General features: G+C 48.4%; 1 protein-coding gene across 1 annotated transcript in view; it reads left to right on the top strand.

Annotated features, from left to right (window-relative positions):
- Positions 1 to 19,259, top strand: part of Aknad1 (AKNA domain containing 1) — a 31,604-nt gene extending 12,345 nt beyond the window's left edge. Inside the window, exons 5-11 of the mRNA XM_052178523.1 lie at positions 1,667 to 1,794; positions 9,071 to 9,168; positions 11,786 to 11,908; positions 11,991 to 12,098; positions 15,405 to 15,483; positions 18,316 to 18,436; positions 19,125 to 19,259. Of these exons, the coding sequence (XP_052034483.1) occupies positions 1,667 to 1,794; positions 9,071 to 9,168; positions 11,786 to 11,908; positions 11,991 to 12,098; positions 15,405 to 15,483; positions 18,316 to 18,436; positions 19,125 to 19,259 (792 nt within the window). The remainder of the gene's footprint in view (positions 1 to 1,666; positions 1,795 to 9,070; positions 9,169 to 11,785; positions 11,909 to 11,990; positions 12,099 to 15,404; positions 15,484 to 18,315; positions 18,437 to 19,124) is intronic.

The raw sequence follows: 19,259 nt of genomic DNA, 5'->3' as shown, positions 1-19,259 counted from the left end.
CCTCTTTTAAAGTATAAATGGCAAGCTCAGTGAACCGGTGCTTTCCTCTGAGTCTGTTTCTGTATTCTGCCTCCCCAGTTTTGCATTTCCTGTTCACACAAGCTTGAGAATCAACCACAAGTAGATGTCTATGCCTTTTGGTTTTTAGGTTTTACACCACATGCCCAGCTGAGCATCCTTCCAACCCTTGTGTTTAATTTTTTTTTTTTTTTAATGACAGAGTCTTCCTGTGTAGTCCAGGCTATCCTAGAACTTACCACAAAGACGAGGATATCCTTGCAGAGTGCAGGGGTTGCAGATGTGAGCTACCACACCCAACTGAGCCTTTTGTTTTTCCTGCCTCAATTGTCAGCACGATTCAGATTCAATTAACATTCTGAGAAACTGAGTCATGCAAGTAATTGCCTTCAGTTGACTCTTTAGTTTCCTACAGTATTGAAGACCCGGCCTGAAGGAGATTCGAAATCTGGGTGAGGCTTTTATCCGCTAAGGCCAAGATATCACTTAAACATAAATCCTGCATCAAAGCATGTCTGCTTCCTCCAGGGACCTGCGTCTAGGCAAAGTCTCACTTATTTAAAGCCCAGCTTCAAAGGACTGCCGCCTCTGTGTCCCTAGTACCAAGCAGGATTCCTAGCTCCATCCTTCTTCATAGAATCTTAGCCTGAGTCTGGCTTGTATCCTAATATCTATAACTTGTATCCTAAATACCAGACACGGACTGGGGACTCCATATTGGAAGCTCATATCTCAATGCTGCCCAAGATGCCAACTCTGCTGGCATGGCACCCTGCCGGGCCTGAACTTGAGTTGGCTGCATGCTCTCAGCATGATACCCGACTCGGCCTGAACTTGAGTTAGCTTTAGGGCAGTGGGAGGGAGCCTGAGTAAGCCCCGCCAGCCATTGCCCAACAAGCCTGGATTTGCCTTGGCAACTTCTCAGCAACTGTTATGAAGTGACGACATCCTCAGGTCAATGTGTGGCCCTAAGAGCGAGTCTACTGATAATACTATTCGTGAAGTAATTAATTTATCCATTCTCACAGCAGCTGTTGGTAACTGTTAGGTGCTTTTCTACGGATAGAGGATAGGATGGAAAATCACCTGTCATGGAGATGTGTATGCTTCTGTGAAGAAGAGTCACACTCAGCAAATGGGATCAGAATGATTACAAAATGATAAAGGGGTAATAGTAAATACTTTCTGCACGACCCTGAAGCCAGACCACCTCGGTTCAAATATTCGTTCCATCATTTCTCTGCCTTGTGATCTTGGGACAGTTACACAACCTTTCTAAGCTTCAGTTCCTTCCTCTGGAAAATGGGGATAATAATGCCTGCCTAGCAGGGTTATTAGCACATTTAAATGAGCTAATGTATGAAAGGTACTTCAAGCAGGGCAGGGATCCCAGTAAGCATATCACTTGGGTGTTAGCTCGTCATGCCTAGTAAGTAATGGGATGTGACCAAAGCTAAGCGTGGGAGGCCAGTGTCCTAAGGGACGAATGGTGGCCAGAGGCATTTAAACTAAGTCCTGAGGTAAGTGAGACCCCAGCTAGGTAGTCTAGGGCAAGGGACAGGAAGTAAAGGCGCCTTGGAGTCTTTAGGTTCAGACTTCACTGAGTCATTTTCTACGGCCTAATGGGTCCTTCTGTGTGTGTCTGCAGATGACCAAGGAGCACGCTGGCTGTCTTCCAGGGCCCTGGGGTTCACGAGGAAGCGAGGTGACAGGGCCACCAAGGGGAGGACCAGTGGCAGCCACCTCCAAGGAGCTCAGCGAGCTGGCCCCGAAGATGTGAGTCCTCCCGATGCCACTTGGTATCACGCCTGACATAGGATGGGGTCAGAGCGGGCGGGGATCTGCCTACATCTGGCTGCACAGCCCAGAGGCAGAGGGCAAGAGTCCCACACTGCAAAGCGTGACAGAAGGCGAGCAGCTGCAGGACACTCATGCAGTGCTGCATCCTAGGTTGCTCCTTCTACGGGGCCGAGGAGAGCTGAATAAAATTCCCACAGAACTTCCGCCAGCTGGAGAGGGAAATTCAGAATTGCTAACAAGCACACTGCCTTTTCTTCCCTTTTATTGAAAACAAGCAAACAAACAAAAAAGCCCAGCTATTTACCAAAATAGGCCAAGTATGACTGTAGCTGCCCAAGATTGAACGGATCAAAAGGCTGCTTGGCTGCTGTGGTCCTGGGAAGATCACCTGGAAACTTCCTGTTGCCAGGCCTGTGGTGCGTGCCGGCTACTCTGGAGGCCAAAGCAGATGGGTCCCAAATCCAAGGCCCACCCAGTTAGCAGTGTGAGTTTTGGAGCAGCCGGGGCAACCTCATGGACACCTGATTCAACATTGTTAACAACTGGAAAAGACTCGGGATTTTTTGGTTTAGGAGTAGAGCACAGAGTTAGCATGCAAGGAGGTGCTCAAACCCTCAGATCCCGAAACCCTGCCTGTGAATGCGGCAGCGGCCATTGGGATGGTCAAGAAGGCACAACTCACTCGCTTTTCTTCTTCCCTTCACACTCCTCTTTCTCCCTTCCATTCTCTTCCTCTTCCTTCCCTCCTTCCACTTTTTTGTTTTCTGTTTGTTTGTTTTGGTTTTTGCTAGGCATTGATCCCCAGTGTCTCTGCATTCTAAATTTAGTTCACCACCGCGCCCTACCTCTGCCCCAGGCTCTAGACCTTGTGGGTAACCCGGTGTTAGAGGTGCTGTTGCTTGCTATAGCTGTTCCCACACTTTCAGTTCTGGAGAGGGTTGCGGGTACCCGGACCTAGATCAGGGATTCCCAAGTTCTCTATACCTCTTCTTATTGAAATGTGGGCCTTGATTCAGGAGGTCTGGTGTGTGCCCATGCCTCCGTAGTCACAGCAAGCTCCTGGGTGGTGCCAGTTGTGCTGGTACCCATCTGGAGATGAGCATTTGAGTAGCAAAGGTCTAGGGGTTATTTCCCTAGGAGTGAACTAGAAATTCCTGGATTAAGTACCCTGGATCTGTATCATGGTTGGGTGTCTATTGCTGTGACAAAGACTGTGATCGAAAGCAGGAAGAGGAGGAAAGGGTTTGTTTCACCTCACAGGCTGTAGTCCATCGTCGAGGGAAGTCAGGGCAGGAGCAGATGCAGAGGCCGTGGAGGAATGCTGCTTACCGGCTTGTTCCCCATGGCCTACCCAACCTACTTTCTCTCTATATATAACCAAGGACCACCTTCCCAGGGATGGTACCATCCCAAGTGGGCTGGGCCCTCCCACATCAATCATCAATCAAGAAAATGCCCCACCAGCTCGCCTGCAGGCCAGTCTGATGGAGGCGTCTTTTCGGTTTAGAGTCCCTCTTTCCACATGACTATAATGTGTGTCAAGTTGGCAAAAATCAGCCAGCACTAGTTATAGTAGATAGAAAATAATAACAATACAATAATTGTGTTGATTGGGAGCATGGGCTTGAAAAGACTTTTTGCTGAGGAGGAATAAATGCTTTAGAAAGGTGAGACTTACAGGGGACAAACGACAAGAAATAAAACCCAGGTCTCCTTCCGGCTACTGTGAATGTAGATTAAATGTTAAGTGCAGGGATGCCTCTGTGAGTGTGGTGGTAACAAAAGAGACAGAAGTGGGAGGGGAAACATATTGTTAAAATTATAAATATGAGACCTAGGTGTGGTAGTGCCCAACATTTGGGAGGTAGAGGCAAGAGGGTCAGGAGACCAAGGCTGGCTACATCCTGGCTACATAAAACAGCCTGTCTCAAAAAAAAAAACAAATAAATAATGTACTTATTACAGAAATAATCAGAAGACGAGAAAAGTATAGAGAAAAAAAAAAAAACCCCAGCCAGGACGGATAACACATTTCTGTAATCTTAATACTTGGAAGGTAAGGCAGGAGGATTGCTCTAAGTTTGGGGTCAGTCTGGTCTACAGCAAGTTCTGAGCCAGCTAGGGATATATAGCAAGGACCTTTCTCAAAAAGAAATTTCCCTGAGGAAAGTCAAGTCTGTAGCGTCCAGCCTCCCAGCCTTTCCCCTCACGTGCCCTTCACGCCATGTGGCTTTTGTCAGATAGCGTCGTGTTGCTTGCAAGCTTTTGGCCAGGGTTGACTAGTTTCTTAGAGTCAGCTTTTAGCGTTGTAGGGACCGGATCACAATGCACACAGAACCTTCCCATGAAGCAGGTAGCCTCAGTGTGCAGGACTCACCCCTACAGAGGAATGCCCTCTTTCCTACCTCAGTCTACCCAACTGTCTTCCCAACCGTGGCTAAGCTAGGAAGTAAAACCTGCTATTTCCCTGTTCACTTTCTCACTGCTTGTGAAGTTGACCAGTGTCCATTTGTTAATTGGCTATTCACACTTTCTCTTGGACACCTACATTTGTAACACCGAGACCTCAGCTACTGTTATTTTTTAAAGGCAGATAGTTAAGAAAATAGGAAGAGCGTGTGATGCTGGTGTGGAGATGTTACTCTGTTCAGGGCTCTGGCAAAGAAAGCACAATGGGGGCAAGAGCTTCCAATTCCCCAACATGCTCATGAGTGTCGAGGCAAAGGGGCAATCACGGCTCAGCAACTTGCCTCTGTGACCAATCTTAGGACGTTCTCTGTGTTAACTGTCTTTATCACTAGAGGGGAGGTGGCAGGGCTGGGGTACAGAGTCACAGGGAAGGCTGTATGAGAAGCATCTGGCACACAGTGGGGAATCAAATCCTGTAGCCTTCTCCACAAAGGAAAAAATAGCCATAATGAAGCCCTTCAAAGAAAAAAAAAGAATGAGTGAATAGGATGTGAACTAAAAAGTTGTAAGTAGGAAAGAAAACCAAAAAATGACTGTAAGGGAAGCATCTACCTCCGGAAAAAGACGCTAAGCAGCATGGCTTGCCCCTCCCCCGTCTCCCCCACTCTTCCCAACCTGCCCATGTTAAGTGATCGAAAACATTTTCAAGTGATAATTCTTGGTACGAGAAACGTGTGGTCAAGCTGAGCCACCCACGTCGTTGGCAGCCATGGAACCCAATCGAGAGACTTGTAGAAAGCAGTCTGGCAAAATGTGTCATCACACAAACACACTCAAAACCTTTGGCCCAGATGTTTCCTCAGGAAGTAATTCAGAATGTGGGAAAACCTACACGGCCAGCAGTGCGTGGGCCAGCGCCGTTTATAATCATGGAAAAGGGACATTTATGGTCTGTTTACATGAAGGGTAAGACCGCAGCCAAACTACGTCGTGGGGGCTTCAGGCCTTTGTTTGTGCAGTTGTATGTGTATAAGGTGTCTGTGTGTGTTTCCAGCATTTAAGATACAAAGAGCCCCTAGATCTTATTTTAATTCACACATGAATGCATTTCTTTGGAAAATAAACAAAAACAAAAATCAGCTTTGGGCTGGAGTAGCCAGTGGTCAGACTGGTTTAAAATGTATCTTCTAGAGACTGGGAGATAGCTCAGTGGGTAAAAGTGCTAATTGTGTAAACCTGGCAACTCAAATTTGATCCCTGGAACCCATGTAAAAAGACAGATGTGGTGACTTTCCTACAGGTAGAGACGGGAGAGTGGCCCGGGCAGGCTGGCTAGCCTGGACTACACAGCACATCCATTGAAACAAGAGAGACCTGTCCCAGCAAGGTGGAAGATAAGGAGGGACACAGCTTGCCTTCTGACCTCCACACATGCACTGTGGCATGTCACACACACACACACACACACACACACACACACACATCTGTAAATACTAGGGATACAGATACCCGCAGTTATGTCATAAATTTGGAAGGGGTTTGGGGATTCAAACTCAGATCCTCATGCTTGTATAGGAAGTATTCTCACCCACCGAGCCATCGCACCAGACCCAGGAAAGACTTTGCTCCTGGCAGATAGCGGTGCGAGCGAGCACTAGTCTTCAGCATGGTGCCCAAGCCGGGCACTGCTCATCTGAAGATCCTGCTGCGCACTGAGGTTCACTTGGGAGACCTCAACGCATGGCTCCTACCCAGCTTTCCCCTCCTAGCAACGCTGGCATGGTAGGCGGGGTGAGGCGTGTTCATTATTTTAAAAACGGCAAGGATTCTGATGCTTTCCACAGCGAAGAGCCAGCAATGGCAGATTTTCACAGTGAGGGAACCCCGCCCCTTGATCCAGGCCTCAGTAACTAGCCCAGGGGCTTGCTTTAGCTAGCATCCACTCTCACTGGAATTACGAACCCACCACTGCCTCCCACTCATCCCAAGAAGCCCCACCCCCCAGGAGTGGGCAGCAGAAAGCCGAGTGTGGTGGTGTGCCACCATCTTGCATAGGCCTGCCTTCTGCGGGCACTGTGAAGAGTCTCCTGGGCCACAAAGCACACATACTCAGCACGCAGCTCAGACCTTGGCCACATCAGGACCAGAGACAATTGCCAGGCAACTCTTACAGACAGGAAGCAGAACCTAGGGGGACCCGAGGAAGGAGCCCACCCTTAGCTCTGATGTCTCGCTGTGGACAGAACCTCTCCTAGCCTGGTTTATGAAAGGGAAGCTTCTTTCTTCCTTCAAAAATAATTTGCAACCTGGAGTACAGTTAAGAGAGAATGAGCAGATTTGGGAAGTTGTTGTGATTTTGCTGTTGTTGTTGTTGCAAGGGTGAAATGAATCCATGCTATCCAAGTGTGCTGCCACGGAGCACACACACACACACACACACACACACACACACACGTTTTTTTCTATTTCTTGCTTCACCAGAAGCAAGCCCCATTCCTCTTTTTTGGACAGCCCTTTGAATTCCTAAGGAAGAAATCTTCAGGCATCAGCAAGCTGTAAGCCATAAAACCTTAAAGAGAAGTCAGTATGGCTTTGAAACACCCACTGGGACAGCAGCTGGCCTCCGAGGGTGGTTTCAGGACATTCGGTTTGCAGCTCCTGTCACTTAGGAGGGGCACCGCCTCCTAGTGCTTCAGCTCAGCAGCTACCTGGAAAGGTCAAGAGTCAAGGAGGGAGGAACTGTTTTGCAACCTTTGTTTAAGTACATAACAGCCCAGATAAGAGCGATAAGAGGGAGCGAGGAATGGAGCTTCCTGTTAGAAAGCCATCTTCCGTGGGAGCGGCCTGTCATGAGTGTTTTATTAAGTTTCTGCCCCTAGAAAAAGAAGCAGCGTTTCTTCTTTTGGGGTTGGGCTGCAGAGCCCCGTGCATTGCTGGCACGGGCTAGGGAGAACTTCCAGCCTTCAGTCCACTGCAGCCCTTGATTCTCCCTTAGACACAGGGCACCGCTGAGCCTACCCACCTGGGCAGCCCAGGCTCTCGATTTTTAGTGGATTGAATTAACTAGCAAGCCAGATTTGGAAATGCTTAAAAAATGATTTTTATTAGGCCTAATGAAATATTTTGACATTTATAAAAGATGTTGATTGCTGGGCGTGGCGACACACCTTTAATCCTAGGAGAGGCAGGGAGATCTCCAAGTTAGAGGCAGCTTGGTCTACATAGTTCCACGATGAGACTTTGACTCAAAAAAAAAATTGATTAAGCCTTAAAGTACCAATTGTTTCTTTTCCAAATTCCCAGTTTAAGTCCCCACCCCCCCACCCCCAAATCAGCCCCTGCCAGGACTAGTGTGCCAGAGAAGGTGGGGGGAAGAAAATGTAAAATCACACATGTGACTTTGTGACTTTGATGTGAGAAGTCACTGTATCCACCATGACTTGGGAACTGGAATCATAACTTCCATGGAGTGGTGAGGAATTAATTATTCACTGTGCAGTCTTCATCAAAGCCATTTACTGTCGTCAACGGGTTGCATTTATGAAGTTTGTTGACACACCAACTGTAAATTGCCTAAATGTGAATATTCTGATGGGATATATTAACATACATCCCGAGGGCTGTTTCTGATGCAGGCCTTGGGGTCGGAGAATAAATGTGAGCTGCTTTGTCTTGCTGGAAACCGGCTTTTTCCAGCAGAGTTGCTCCTGGCTCTTCTGTTTGGCCAGATCTGAGTGCGGAGAGATGTCTAAAAGCAGCAGAGAAGTGTAATCGATGGCACTGGCCTGAACTCACTTGAACGATATCCAAGCTTTCCCTCAGAGAGCAGATGTTCGCAGGCCTCAGAGACAGAGGGTGGAGACAGAAAATGAGGTGTGAGGAAATATATGACTCAGGAGGAGGACATGTTTTTCCAAGAGTAGGAAAGGGCTGGAAAGGGCCTGGCTTTCCAGCCTCAACCCCAAAAACACCAAATGGGGTTCTCTCTCCAAACCTGTCCCATCTGTCCCACGATGCCCTAGACTCCGTGCCTTTCCCACTAGAGTGTGCACTCTCCTCCAGGGGCTGTTACTGTATCCCGGGGCTGAGCAAGAGAGTTGTTAAGAGCTGTTATTAATTAAAATTCTTTTGTAGGAATTAAAATCTGTGTGGAGGGAAGTCTCCTGACAGTAGTTGCGTCTTTCCGACGCCCTCTGGTGGCCATTACGTGAACTCCGGTTCCCAGGCATTAGCCCCTCCGACAAAACACACTTTGCGGACTGTTTAGCTTGTACTTAGAGCAATGTGAACCAGTGCTAATGTATAGCATGGCTTCTTCCCCAAACAAGAATTGTTCTGAGACAGGAGTAATGGCTTGACCTGAAGTCCCAGTACTGAAGGTTGGAGGTAGGAGAATTGCTGTTACAGGCCGGCTTGGATTAGTGTGAGATCTTGCCTGAAACAATAAAACCAGCACACACACACACACACACGATTTTGATATAGCATAATGAAGAAAGCACCAATTGTTATATTTCTGTACTGCAAATTCCTTTCAAAATGTGTATTCTTTTTACGTGATGAAGCAGTGTGTGTGCACGTGTGCGTGTGTATGTGTGTGTGTGTATGCATGTGCCATGCCCTATATGTGGAGGTCAGAGGTCAATTTGTAGATGTCAGTTCTCTACCTACATGTAGGTTCTGAGGGTCAAACGTAAGCCCTCAGGCTCAGTGGCAAGCAATCCCAGGCAAGCAATCCTACCCACTGAACTATCTCACCAGCCTGGAGAATACCAGAGAAATTTAAGTCGTCAGTTTACCCACACGAGTACTAAAATTTTAAGACCTTATTATTATTTTTAAGGAAACAGAAAATGGAGAAAAGGGGCCACAGAAGGACCAGCTGTGGGAAGGTTTCCAGTAGAATCCACGAAAAAACACCGCCCCAAGATTCGCCTCTCGGTGAGTTGGAGGGGTTGGGTGTACACAGTTGTTAGCGATCCCTCTCTGTTGGATCCGCTCACAGTGAGTCCCAGCCTGCCATCTGCCATTGTGATAGCGTGACATTTGACTAGGATGGTGTTTGTTTCCCTTTTTCAAAACATGAGGAACTAGTAATGGGCGGCTTAAGGAGTGGTTAAGTAGAATGCCAAGGCATGCTTCTAGATGATGCCTGACGCCGTGCTCTGAGCTGGACCCATAACTGCACCTGGTAAGGTACCAGCCTTGTGGAAGGTGCTGCTGACTCATCCCCATGCATTGCACAGAGGCAGAGAGAGGGCTGGGGGAGGCAGGGCGTGGGAGCGGCCAGCCGGGGCATGCGTATGTGGGACTCAGCGACGTTAGTCAGCGACTTTGCTCTGTAGACAATTTAAAGCTGAGAGATGTACCCTGGCCAAAGTGCTGAGGGTGATAGAGAGGCGACCCAGATCAGCATCAGCTCCTCAGACCTGAGCTGGAGGGGCGGGCCAGAGAGCATGCTTCTGCGCATGCTTCCTGTGGCCAGCGCCTTGTGGGCGCTCAGCATTTTGTTAGAGGAGCTTTGGGGCACTGGAAAGATGTCTCAGCAGTGACGAATGCCCACTGGCCTTGCAGAGGACCAGGATTCGTTTCCCAGCACTCAAATTTGAGAGGCTCACCAGAAATCTAAAGCCCTGTTCTGGTCTCCACAGACGCCTGAGCGTGCATGCACACACACGCGCACACATACACGCGCGCGTGCACAACCCCCCCACCCCTCACACTCCCCCCACACATGTGCACACATACACGCACACACTAAATCTTCAAATAGGCTTCATGGATTGAACACTTGCGAAACTTGATGCTTTTACCAGGAATTTTCAAAGCCCTTTCAAGGAGGGTCTTTCTTTTTCCCATCAGCACTGTGTTGGTTTTTGAGACAGGGCCTTGTGTAGCCCAGGCTTGCCTCAAACTTTCTGTGTAGCTGGGGTCAGCCTTGAACTCCTGAGCCTCCTGCCTTTGTCTCCCCAGTGGAAGTGTCATGGGCTATAGCAACCATGTTTGCATCTGGGGAGAATTATTTTTTATGCTATATAAAATGATTTATGTTCTTATATATAGTAGATAAAAATCCATATCAAAACATAAAAAACACATTTTTAAAAGATGTATTTATTTATTTGAGGCACGTCTGTACACAGCCCTGGCTATCCTGGAGCTCACTCTGTAGACCAGGCTGGCCTCAAACTCAGACATCTGTCTACCTCTGTCTCTCAAGTGCTGAGATTAAAAGCGTGCACCACCATGCCTGACTTACTTATTTTTATGTGTATGAGTGTTTGGCTGTGTGTATATGCATACCACATGCATAGCCCACAGTGATAGAAGCCAGGAGATGGCATTGGAGCCCCTGGAACTGGAGTAACAGGCAGTGGTGAGCGTCCATTTGGATCTGGGAACCAAACACCCTGCCGTGAGAACAGCAGATGCTCGTAGCTTCTCAATTAGCTCTCCATCCCCTTGAGCCCTTGATGTTACTGACATTATCTTTTCATTATTATAACACCGTTATAAGAAGGGAATTGTATTTGTTTTACAGGTAAGGAAATACAACTCAGAGAGATTAACTGGGTCAAAGACTTGGTGTATTAGTTCCCTCCCACTTGATAACAATGTACCCTAGAACCTAATGACTCAAAATCGCAGCCTTCCTTACCTGGCAGCTTCTGTGGCTATTTGGGAGCAAGTGGAGGGTTCAGGCAGAGAGTTCCCTGGGAGGGTGTCTGTCAGGGCTGAGATTGCCTGAAGGTTTCACTAGGGACCAGAGGATCTGGCTCCAGAGAAGGTCATTCACATGGTCTTTGAGAGGGAGACTCAACGGAGCCTTCAGTAGGCCATTCTGCTTGTCACTGCTGTCTGACAGACAGCTTCCTCGTGAGCAAGGATGAGGGAGGGGGCGGGGTAGTAGACTGTCATTGCTGCTTTATTTTGTTAAACAAATGGTTTGTTTGACACAAACTCATAGCCAACGGTTCAGACCAACACCTTCCTTTGCCCCGTAGTGCTGAGATGGAGCCCAGGGCATCGTGTATGCCAGGCGAATGTTCTTCTGTCTAACCCTAGCCCAGGTGCCTTCTTTCCAAGTGAGTAATGGCTGGGTGTGGTGCTGCACACCTTAATCCCAGCACTCAGAAAGCAGACACAGGCGGATCTCTGTGAGTTTGAGGCCAGCCTGGTCTACAGAGTGAGCTTCAGGACATCCAGGGCTATGTGGGGAGAGCCTACTTCAATAAACAAATAGATGATAGGTAGGTAGGTAGACAGACAGACAGACAGACAGATAGGTAGGTAGATAAAAGATATGAAAGAATCAATGTAGATGTTTTCAGCCATCACCACTAGTAAGCGGCAGAGCCCGGTTTCAACCCCAGGTTTTTACACTCACCCCATCTGTGACACAGGTCATGCTTACACGCTCCCCTGCTTGGCCTGCCCCTCTAAACACTCTGGTCTTCCCTGGCACCGTCACAGCCAGTGTGCCCAGCATATCGGCTCTCTACTCTCCACACTTCACATGACCGTGCTTAACAAACCTACACCCTGGGCACCCTTTTAGGTTCTGATCCAGGGTTCAGCTTCTATCCTGATCCTGGCACTGGGCTACAGAGTAACACATGTGAGGTCTACGGAAGCAAGACTCGGAGCTCCCGGAGAGTCTGTGAGGAAGACCCACAGAAAGGTGAGCTGGCTTGGCTCCAGGAGGGCTCTGTAAAGTTGCCATTGCCAGGCCGGAGGCCGTATCTCCAACCTTTCCCTTTTAGAATTTTATTATAGATATGACACTCCAGGACAAGATGACTCAAATCACAGTGGAGGATATACCTTTGTCCAGTCTCACTTCTTACATGAAAATAAAATCTCTGCATCTTGTAAGTACATCTCCTGTATGACCCAGTCTGTGCCAATAACTGCATTTCCCCGGCCCTCCCTAGACAGCCCAGGCGGGTCTCCTGCACTTAGTAGACGCTTCCAAATTCAGGTCTGCACGGGGTTGACGAAGAGGCTGAGCAGGGGCCGGGAACTGGCAGATGCTGTCAGTGCGGTGGAGACTGTGATGTTAGAGGTGCTGTACCGGTCAAGCAGCCGCAAGCAAGCACTCCGAACCAACGGGTGGCTGACTCATTACCCTCCCTCTCAGGGTCCAGAGCACACTCCTCAGCAAGCTGCTGGTAGTTCCCAATGTAAACATTTGCAATCTTTGAGGGGAAAAATGGAAACTCCGCCATTTACTTATACAGATGACTAGGGCACGGCGCCTCCCTCCCGAGACATTCCTTTTGGATTTGGTTTTTTCGAGACAGGGTTTCTCTGTGTAGCCCTGGCTGTCCTGGAACTCACTCTGTAGACCAGGCTGGCCTCGAACTCAGAAATCCGCCTGCCTCTGCCTCCCAGAGTGCTGGGATTACAGGCGTGCGCCACCACCACTGCCCGGCCCAAGACATTCCTAATTGAAAAGGACTTGGACCCAAGAAATGAAAGCACAAAGCAAATACGATTAATACTAAAAGCCAGGCCCAAGGATGCTGTGAGGGCAGGAGCTGGCGGAAGCTACATCCTGCTCGGTCAGCGGCTAGCCATGCGCACTTCTCAGACAGCAAAGTCCTTCCCTCCGTCCCTCTAGAATTCGTCCTCTCTGAGGCGAGCACTAGGCAGAATGTCTCTCACTTTTCACAACTGCCAACGCCCAAGACCAAAGAATGCCACTCACGTGACTTAGCCAGGCCTCTCTCCCACCTCCCCAGCTGACGAATCCTCGACTGGACACACTCTCCTGAAGGGAGGCACTGTGATCCTGCAGAAGGCCCACAGTGGATTTCTTTACTATGGTCTTGGTCTTTGGGCCTCTCTTCCTCCTCTACGCCCCCCTTCTCCTCTCATCCCCCTGATGCCCTCCTCCTTTCTTCTTCCCGTTCTGTGGTACGAGGAATGGAGCTGGAGCCTTACACAGGTAAGGCAAGGGCTCTATTACTCAACTATATCCCAGCCCTGGTATTCTAAGACATACATGAGAAATGCCACAGAATCACTGGTGTGTGATCCTGAGCTCCGCTAGGGCACATATAGTGGCTTAGGGGTAGATACACGAGAGGGCGTCTTTCCTTCCATCTTGGAAAAGAACCTTCAGTAAAGTTTGCGGATGGAAGCACCTACGGGCGTCTCATCTGAGAGGCAATGCAATCTGTCTGGCGGCAGTCTGCAGTCCGTAGAACTGACTCCCATGGCACGGAGCTCATTTCAAATTTGTATTTCCGTTTCCAGTAAACGCTACATTTAAAGACACTGCCGACTGAGATTGAACTCATTAGCAACTGTGTTCATGACCCAACACAGAGGAACTGCCTCTGCTTATTGTCATCGTCGTCTGGTGGAAAGGAACAGAGCCTCTCTCTGAGACAACAGTGACTTAGATCAGAGTGGGAAGGGAGGAGGAAGAGGAATGGCGAAGGGGGAAAGGGGGGTCCTTGGCAACTGAAGTGTTAATAACACACAGTCGTATTATTCCTGACTCGAGGGAGGGTTTGTTGTGGCTCAAGGCCGAAAGAGCACAGTGGAGAAAGCATGGTGGTAGGGATGGAGGAGGCTGGTTACATACAGTCAGGAAACAGCGCTGGCTGGAAGCAGAACCAGCCTGTAGTCCGGAACACCCGCCCTCCAGTGCTCCACCTCCTCCAGCTAAGTCCCACCTCCTCCAGCTAAGTCCCACCTCCTCCAGCTAAGTCCCACCTCCTCCAGCTAAGTCCCACCTCCTCCAGCTAAGTCCCACCTCCACCAGCTAAGTCCCACCTCCTCCAGCTAAGTCCCACCTCCTCCAGCTAAGTCCCACCTCCACCCAAAGCTGCTCCAGTTCTGAGCATCCCCGTCAGCTGGCAACCAAGTGTTCAAAAGCACGAACACTTGCAGGTTGGGGTGAGAGCAGTGGTGCATTTCATACACACTCTATGACAGTGCAACCCCTATGCACTCTGTGACAGTGCAGACCCCCATGCACTCTGTGATAGACAGTGCAGACCCCCATGCACTCCGTGACAGTGCAGATGCCCCGATACACTGTAATAGACAGTGAACACACACACACACACACACACACACACACACACACACGTCTCTTCCTTTCCTTGGCTGTTTCCTTGGTTTCCTTGGTAACCATCCATGTTTCTCTTCATCATTTAGTTTCCCTTCTGGAATTAGTTTCTGTTTCCTAAAATCCTTGCTCCTAAAGTCCGTGAAGAGTCTAGAATGCACTTGGGTTTTACCTTTTGGAAGCAGCACTCTCCCTATGCTTACCAGATAAAGTAGTGGCCCGCAGCTAAAAAGAACGCCTGGTCACATAATGAACCGCCAGGGAATATAAATTCCTGTTCTCTTACCTGCTAATAAATAAATATCTACAAGTAAATTAAATGCAAATACATAAATATTTGTATAATATCTATTATATAATATATAAAATATAATTTATATAAATATAACATATAAATAGTTGTTATTTTGAGGCAGGGCCTCTCTTTCCAGCCCAGGCTGGCTTTGGGCTTCTGGCAACTCTCCTGCCTCAGTGTTCAGAACTCTACTTGAGTTTTATGCCAGAGTTTCATGTTGGTCATCATGGTTCACATCTGGAATACTGACAGTCAAGAGCACTGCTGTGAGTTCAAGGCCAGCCTGGGATACAGAGTGAGACTCTCAACAAACCAGAAACAGGGCCACTGAGGTGGCTCACTGGTGAAGGGCCTTCTGCCAAGGCTGCCGGTGTGAGTTCAGTGCTGGGGACTCGTGGTGGAGGAGAGAGCCGACTCCTGCCAGTGTCCCCTGACCCACACATGAGCACGGTGGCATGTGTGCGTCGCACATGATCAATCAATAAATGCAATACAAATTTAAAGATAAAGTTGAGTTTCTTTTCATGAATTCTGAGGTTTTGAAAGAAAATTCTTTTCTGTGCCCCTTGAGTCTGTTGCTCACGCAGTTGTTACGTTTCTATGAACTATTTCATCCGTACTGCAAAGTTGCAGAAGACATCCCCACCACTTGGAGGTTTCTGCCATTTTGTTTTTGGCAGGCTGTCACTCCTGCTGCCCTGGAACTAACTTGCAGTGTGTACCACGCTGGCCCCCACCTCAAAGGTCGGTGAAGGCCATTTGGATACTCTGAATTTAATCACAGCTAACATTTTTCAGCTTGTTCAAAAGCAAAATGGATCTGGTCCTGGAGAGTGAACTCAGAACCCTTTCAAGATGAGCGCGATCCTGCGGCAGGGTAAGTATTTTATTATCACTGAGAACAAAATCAGAGCCAGGTATGGCGGCCCTCGCCCATCTTCTCTAAACACACACACACACACACACACACACACACACACATACACACAATCAAGTTTCATCACCCAGGTACATACACTGTACGAATTAACTACCTAACAGGAGGCTTGTCCTGGACGGTCACTGGCAGAGCTGGAATTCAAGCCTAGACCTTTCTGGTGTTACTTCACTCATTGACTTGTTCTTTCAGCCAGTGTCTAAGTGCCCAAGGCAGGACTTTGTGCTCTGGGTGGAGGCTGAGGCGGCAGTGGTGTCTGCCCCTGAGTTCTGTTTTCTGGTGGAGGAGCGGAGTGCGGGAAGGCAGCGTGCGGAGCCCTGATGACCTTATTCGGTGATTTAGGAACCTGAGCTTGAAGGCAAAGTCCGAATGAACTCTCACAGGACACCAGGAGGGACATGAAGAACCCTAGATCAAGGTGCTCCTTGATTCTGTAAATTTCTGTGAAGTAGAAAAGGCCCTCGGGCACGTTCAGGAACCTGTCAGTTAGTGTGCCAGGAGCCCAAAGGGCTTGGCAGGGGCAAGACACGGCAGGCGAAGGCAGGTCTTCAGATTCTTCAGAACAACGGGAAGCCAAGGGACTTTTAAGATAGGGACTTTTGTAGAATTGTAAGAGACCACTGTAGTGGTCAGGCAGAATGACTTGCATTTGCAGTCCCAGCATTCAGAAGGCTTAGGTAGGAATTCTGACTAGCTTGGAGACTGTCTCACAAAACAAAACAAAACAAAACAAAACAAAACAAAACAAACAAAATCACTGCAGCTAGTGAGAAACAAGGACTGGGTTAGAGGAACGGAAACTGGAGCCAGGGCCAACCAAGGCAGCCATCCACGGGAGGGTCGGCTGGGGTCCCGGACGGTTGGCTCCACAGGAGGGTCGGCTGGGGTCCTGGACGGTTGGCTCGGGGTGATACCGAGAAGCTGCCTCTTGGGAGGTTAAGACAGAACCGACAACAGGGAGGAGTGGCGATCCAGGCTTGTCATCCAGACGAATCCAAGCCTGAGCCTGCTACCCAGAAAAGTACAATGATTTAAAATATATTTAAAATATATTTAAAATATAATATTTGAAGTCAGGCATAGCTCAGATCACCTGCAATCAGAGCAAGAGAATGGGTGAGTTTGAGGCAAGCCTGGACTACAGGGCAAGACAGGGCAGACAGGACTGGATATGGTGACTGTCTCAGGAGACAAAACAGAACAAAAATGCGTAAACAGAGGTCTGAAGTCTGACTCCCAGCACCCACACCCGGTGGCTCAAGTGTGCCTGAGACTCTAGCTCTGGGGTCCTCTTCTGGCTTCTATGAGTGTGTGAGCTCTCTCTCTCTCTCTCTCTCTCTCTTTCACACACACACACACACACACACACACACACACACACACACGCAAAGAAAGAAAGAAAGAAAGAAAGAAAGAAAGAAAGAAAGAAAGAAAGAAAAAAATCATTAAAAAAAGAAAGCCAAATTAACAAAAGAATGTAGTTTTGGGAGACATCTTGAGCTTATGTTATATTTCTGTCCTTGGAAAGGTGACTTATCCTCCCTGAGTCTTTACTTTCCTGTACAATGGGAATGATAGGACCAGATTCACCAAGACTACACATAAAACACCAAGAAGGGTCCTTGGCTTAAAATTATACATTATCTCAAAATAAAGCCCCCCCCCCCAAAAAAAAAGAAAAAAAGAAAGAAAGAATTGAAGTGGGATGGGGACTTGGTGGTGGTGGAGGGGAAGGGAGCTGAGGGGAGGAGACCAAGATGGCAGAAGGACGAGCAGGATCAGAACGCATTGTACAAATGCATCAAAAGCACGCATGATGATGTAACACATTTTAAAAGACTTGCAAGTGGAGTACTCAACAATGCAGTGCTCCCGTTGGAGGCACTGAGTGCTCCCTATGGGGGAGGGCTCCAAAGCCCCTGTACTTCCTATTGAACCACACTGCCACACCCTGAGGCAGAATGCTTCTCATCTGGAAAATGGCCCCGTCCCATGTGCTAATCGAACTTCAGAATCAACTGATGTGAACATGATAGGGGCAGAGAGACTCTGAGGTGACATGCATGTGAAGTGACACCCTAGAGGTGGTACTGCTCACACATCTGCTCAAAATTATGTTTAGCAGAGGGATCAAATGCAGGCTCCAAGTGCAGGAGGCTCTGCCACATACCTTCTACAGGCAAGTTCCTGTGACCACCCCTCTTCATATAGATTAGGGAAACAGTTCAGCAGAGCTGTGCAGCGGTCTGCCTGGATCCAGTGTCTGGGCACTGCATCTATCATATGACAGACACAGGTAGGTGGCACAGAGGAAACTAATTGACTTGGAGTCGCTGCTTTCATTTCCCCCATGCCTAGCCATGGCGTGCTTGGGTGAACTCAAGCCAAGGTCTTATCATTGGCATTTGTGTGAATTTGTTTTATAAATATACAGGGTAAGAGGTTGGCCCCAAAAGAATAACAAGGAAAGAAGAGTCTCTTTGGAATCTTGGTTCTTTCTGTTTTGGAGAAACAAAACAAAACAAAAGAAAACAAAAGAACAAACAAACGAGCAGTCTGGAAGAACGGACCTCATTGGCCATAGCAACCACTTTTCCTTGAAGCTCACCTGTGGTCCTGCGGGTCTTAAATATTGTAAAAGGTAGGGTCCCTCAGCTACAGACAGACAGACACACACGCACACATGCACACAGCCTTCACAGAGCCTAGAGGGAGAATGTGTGTGTGTGTGTGGTGCCATACATAGGTTAACAATATGCTTTTGTCTTCTAGAAAACATCTCAAGACTTACCTGACTTCTACGTCAGACCTTGTGACACCCTCACCCTTCCCGGGGATTCCTAGAATCCAATCCTTATGTTCCAGCAGTAGCATGGAAGAAATGGAATCTAAGGTGAGGATGGAGAAACCCTTGTAGCTCGGGCACCCGGCCTTAATGAGCACAGAACGGCTAGCTCTCAAACCAGTATAGGGTGGATTTCAGAAAATGTTCTGTTAAGAACAATTTCTGCTCAGTGCTAACTTAAAATCGCAAGGCCTCAACAGCTACAGCATTATTCCTAAACTGGATCCAAGGGAAACTTCCTGGAGAAAGCATTCGGTGGGTGGTGCCTCCTCTGCAGGATTCCCCTGGCCCAGGCTTGAAGGCCGGGTCTGTTCCAGTGACTGTTGTTAGGGGTACCACCTATGTGCAGACTGGCGACACCAACCCTGGGTTGCTTTCATATGCATGTGTGGTATCAGTTGGTCCCCTGAGAGCTGTTCTTCTCAGTGGGGGTGGGGTGGGGGAGGGGAGGGGGCTGGGGTAGGGGGCTGGGAACAGGACATTGGGCTGCTTCCCTCTCCCTCTGACTCACTTTCCTCAGTCCCGTGTTCATCTCTTTCCTCTCCCTTTCCTTGACAAATACATTCCATCTCAGACTGGTTGCCTAGGAGACCAACCCTCGAAAACAGAAATAAAAGCGTGTGGAAACAGAATGCTCCAAAAATTCCATCTTGTAACGTTTAATAATGAGTGAATCCAGTTATCAGAGACCTTGGTAAGTTTATGTAACTAAAATATGTGGACTTTCTCTCTGTAGATTTTAAACTCGCCTTTGGATCATGCCTTAAGGACAGCAACAAAATTGAAAAAAACTACCGACCAAATGATTAAATCCATTGCAGAAGACCTCTCCAAAGCACAGCGTTGGAGACGCCAGCTGAGATACTACTAA

This window comes from Apodemus sylvaticus, chromosome 4 (genome assembly GCF_947179515.1).
Source record: "Apodemus sylvaticus chromosome 4, mApoSyl1.1, whole genome shotgun sequence".
Classification (NCBI taxonomy): Eukaryota; Metazoa; Chordata; class Mammalia; order Rodentia; family Muridae; genus Apodemus; species Apodemus sylvaticus.
The sequence above is the reverse complement of the archived record's forward strand: the minus strand, read 5'-3'. Positions and strand labels throughout refer to the sequence as shown.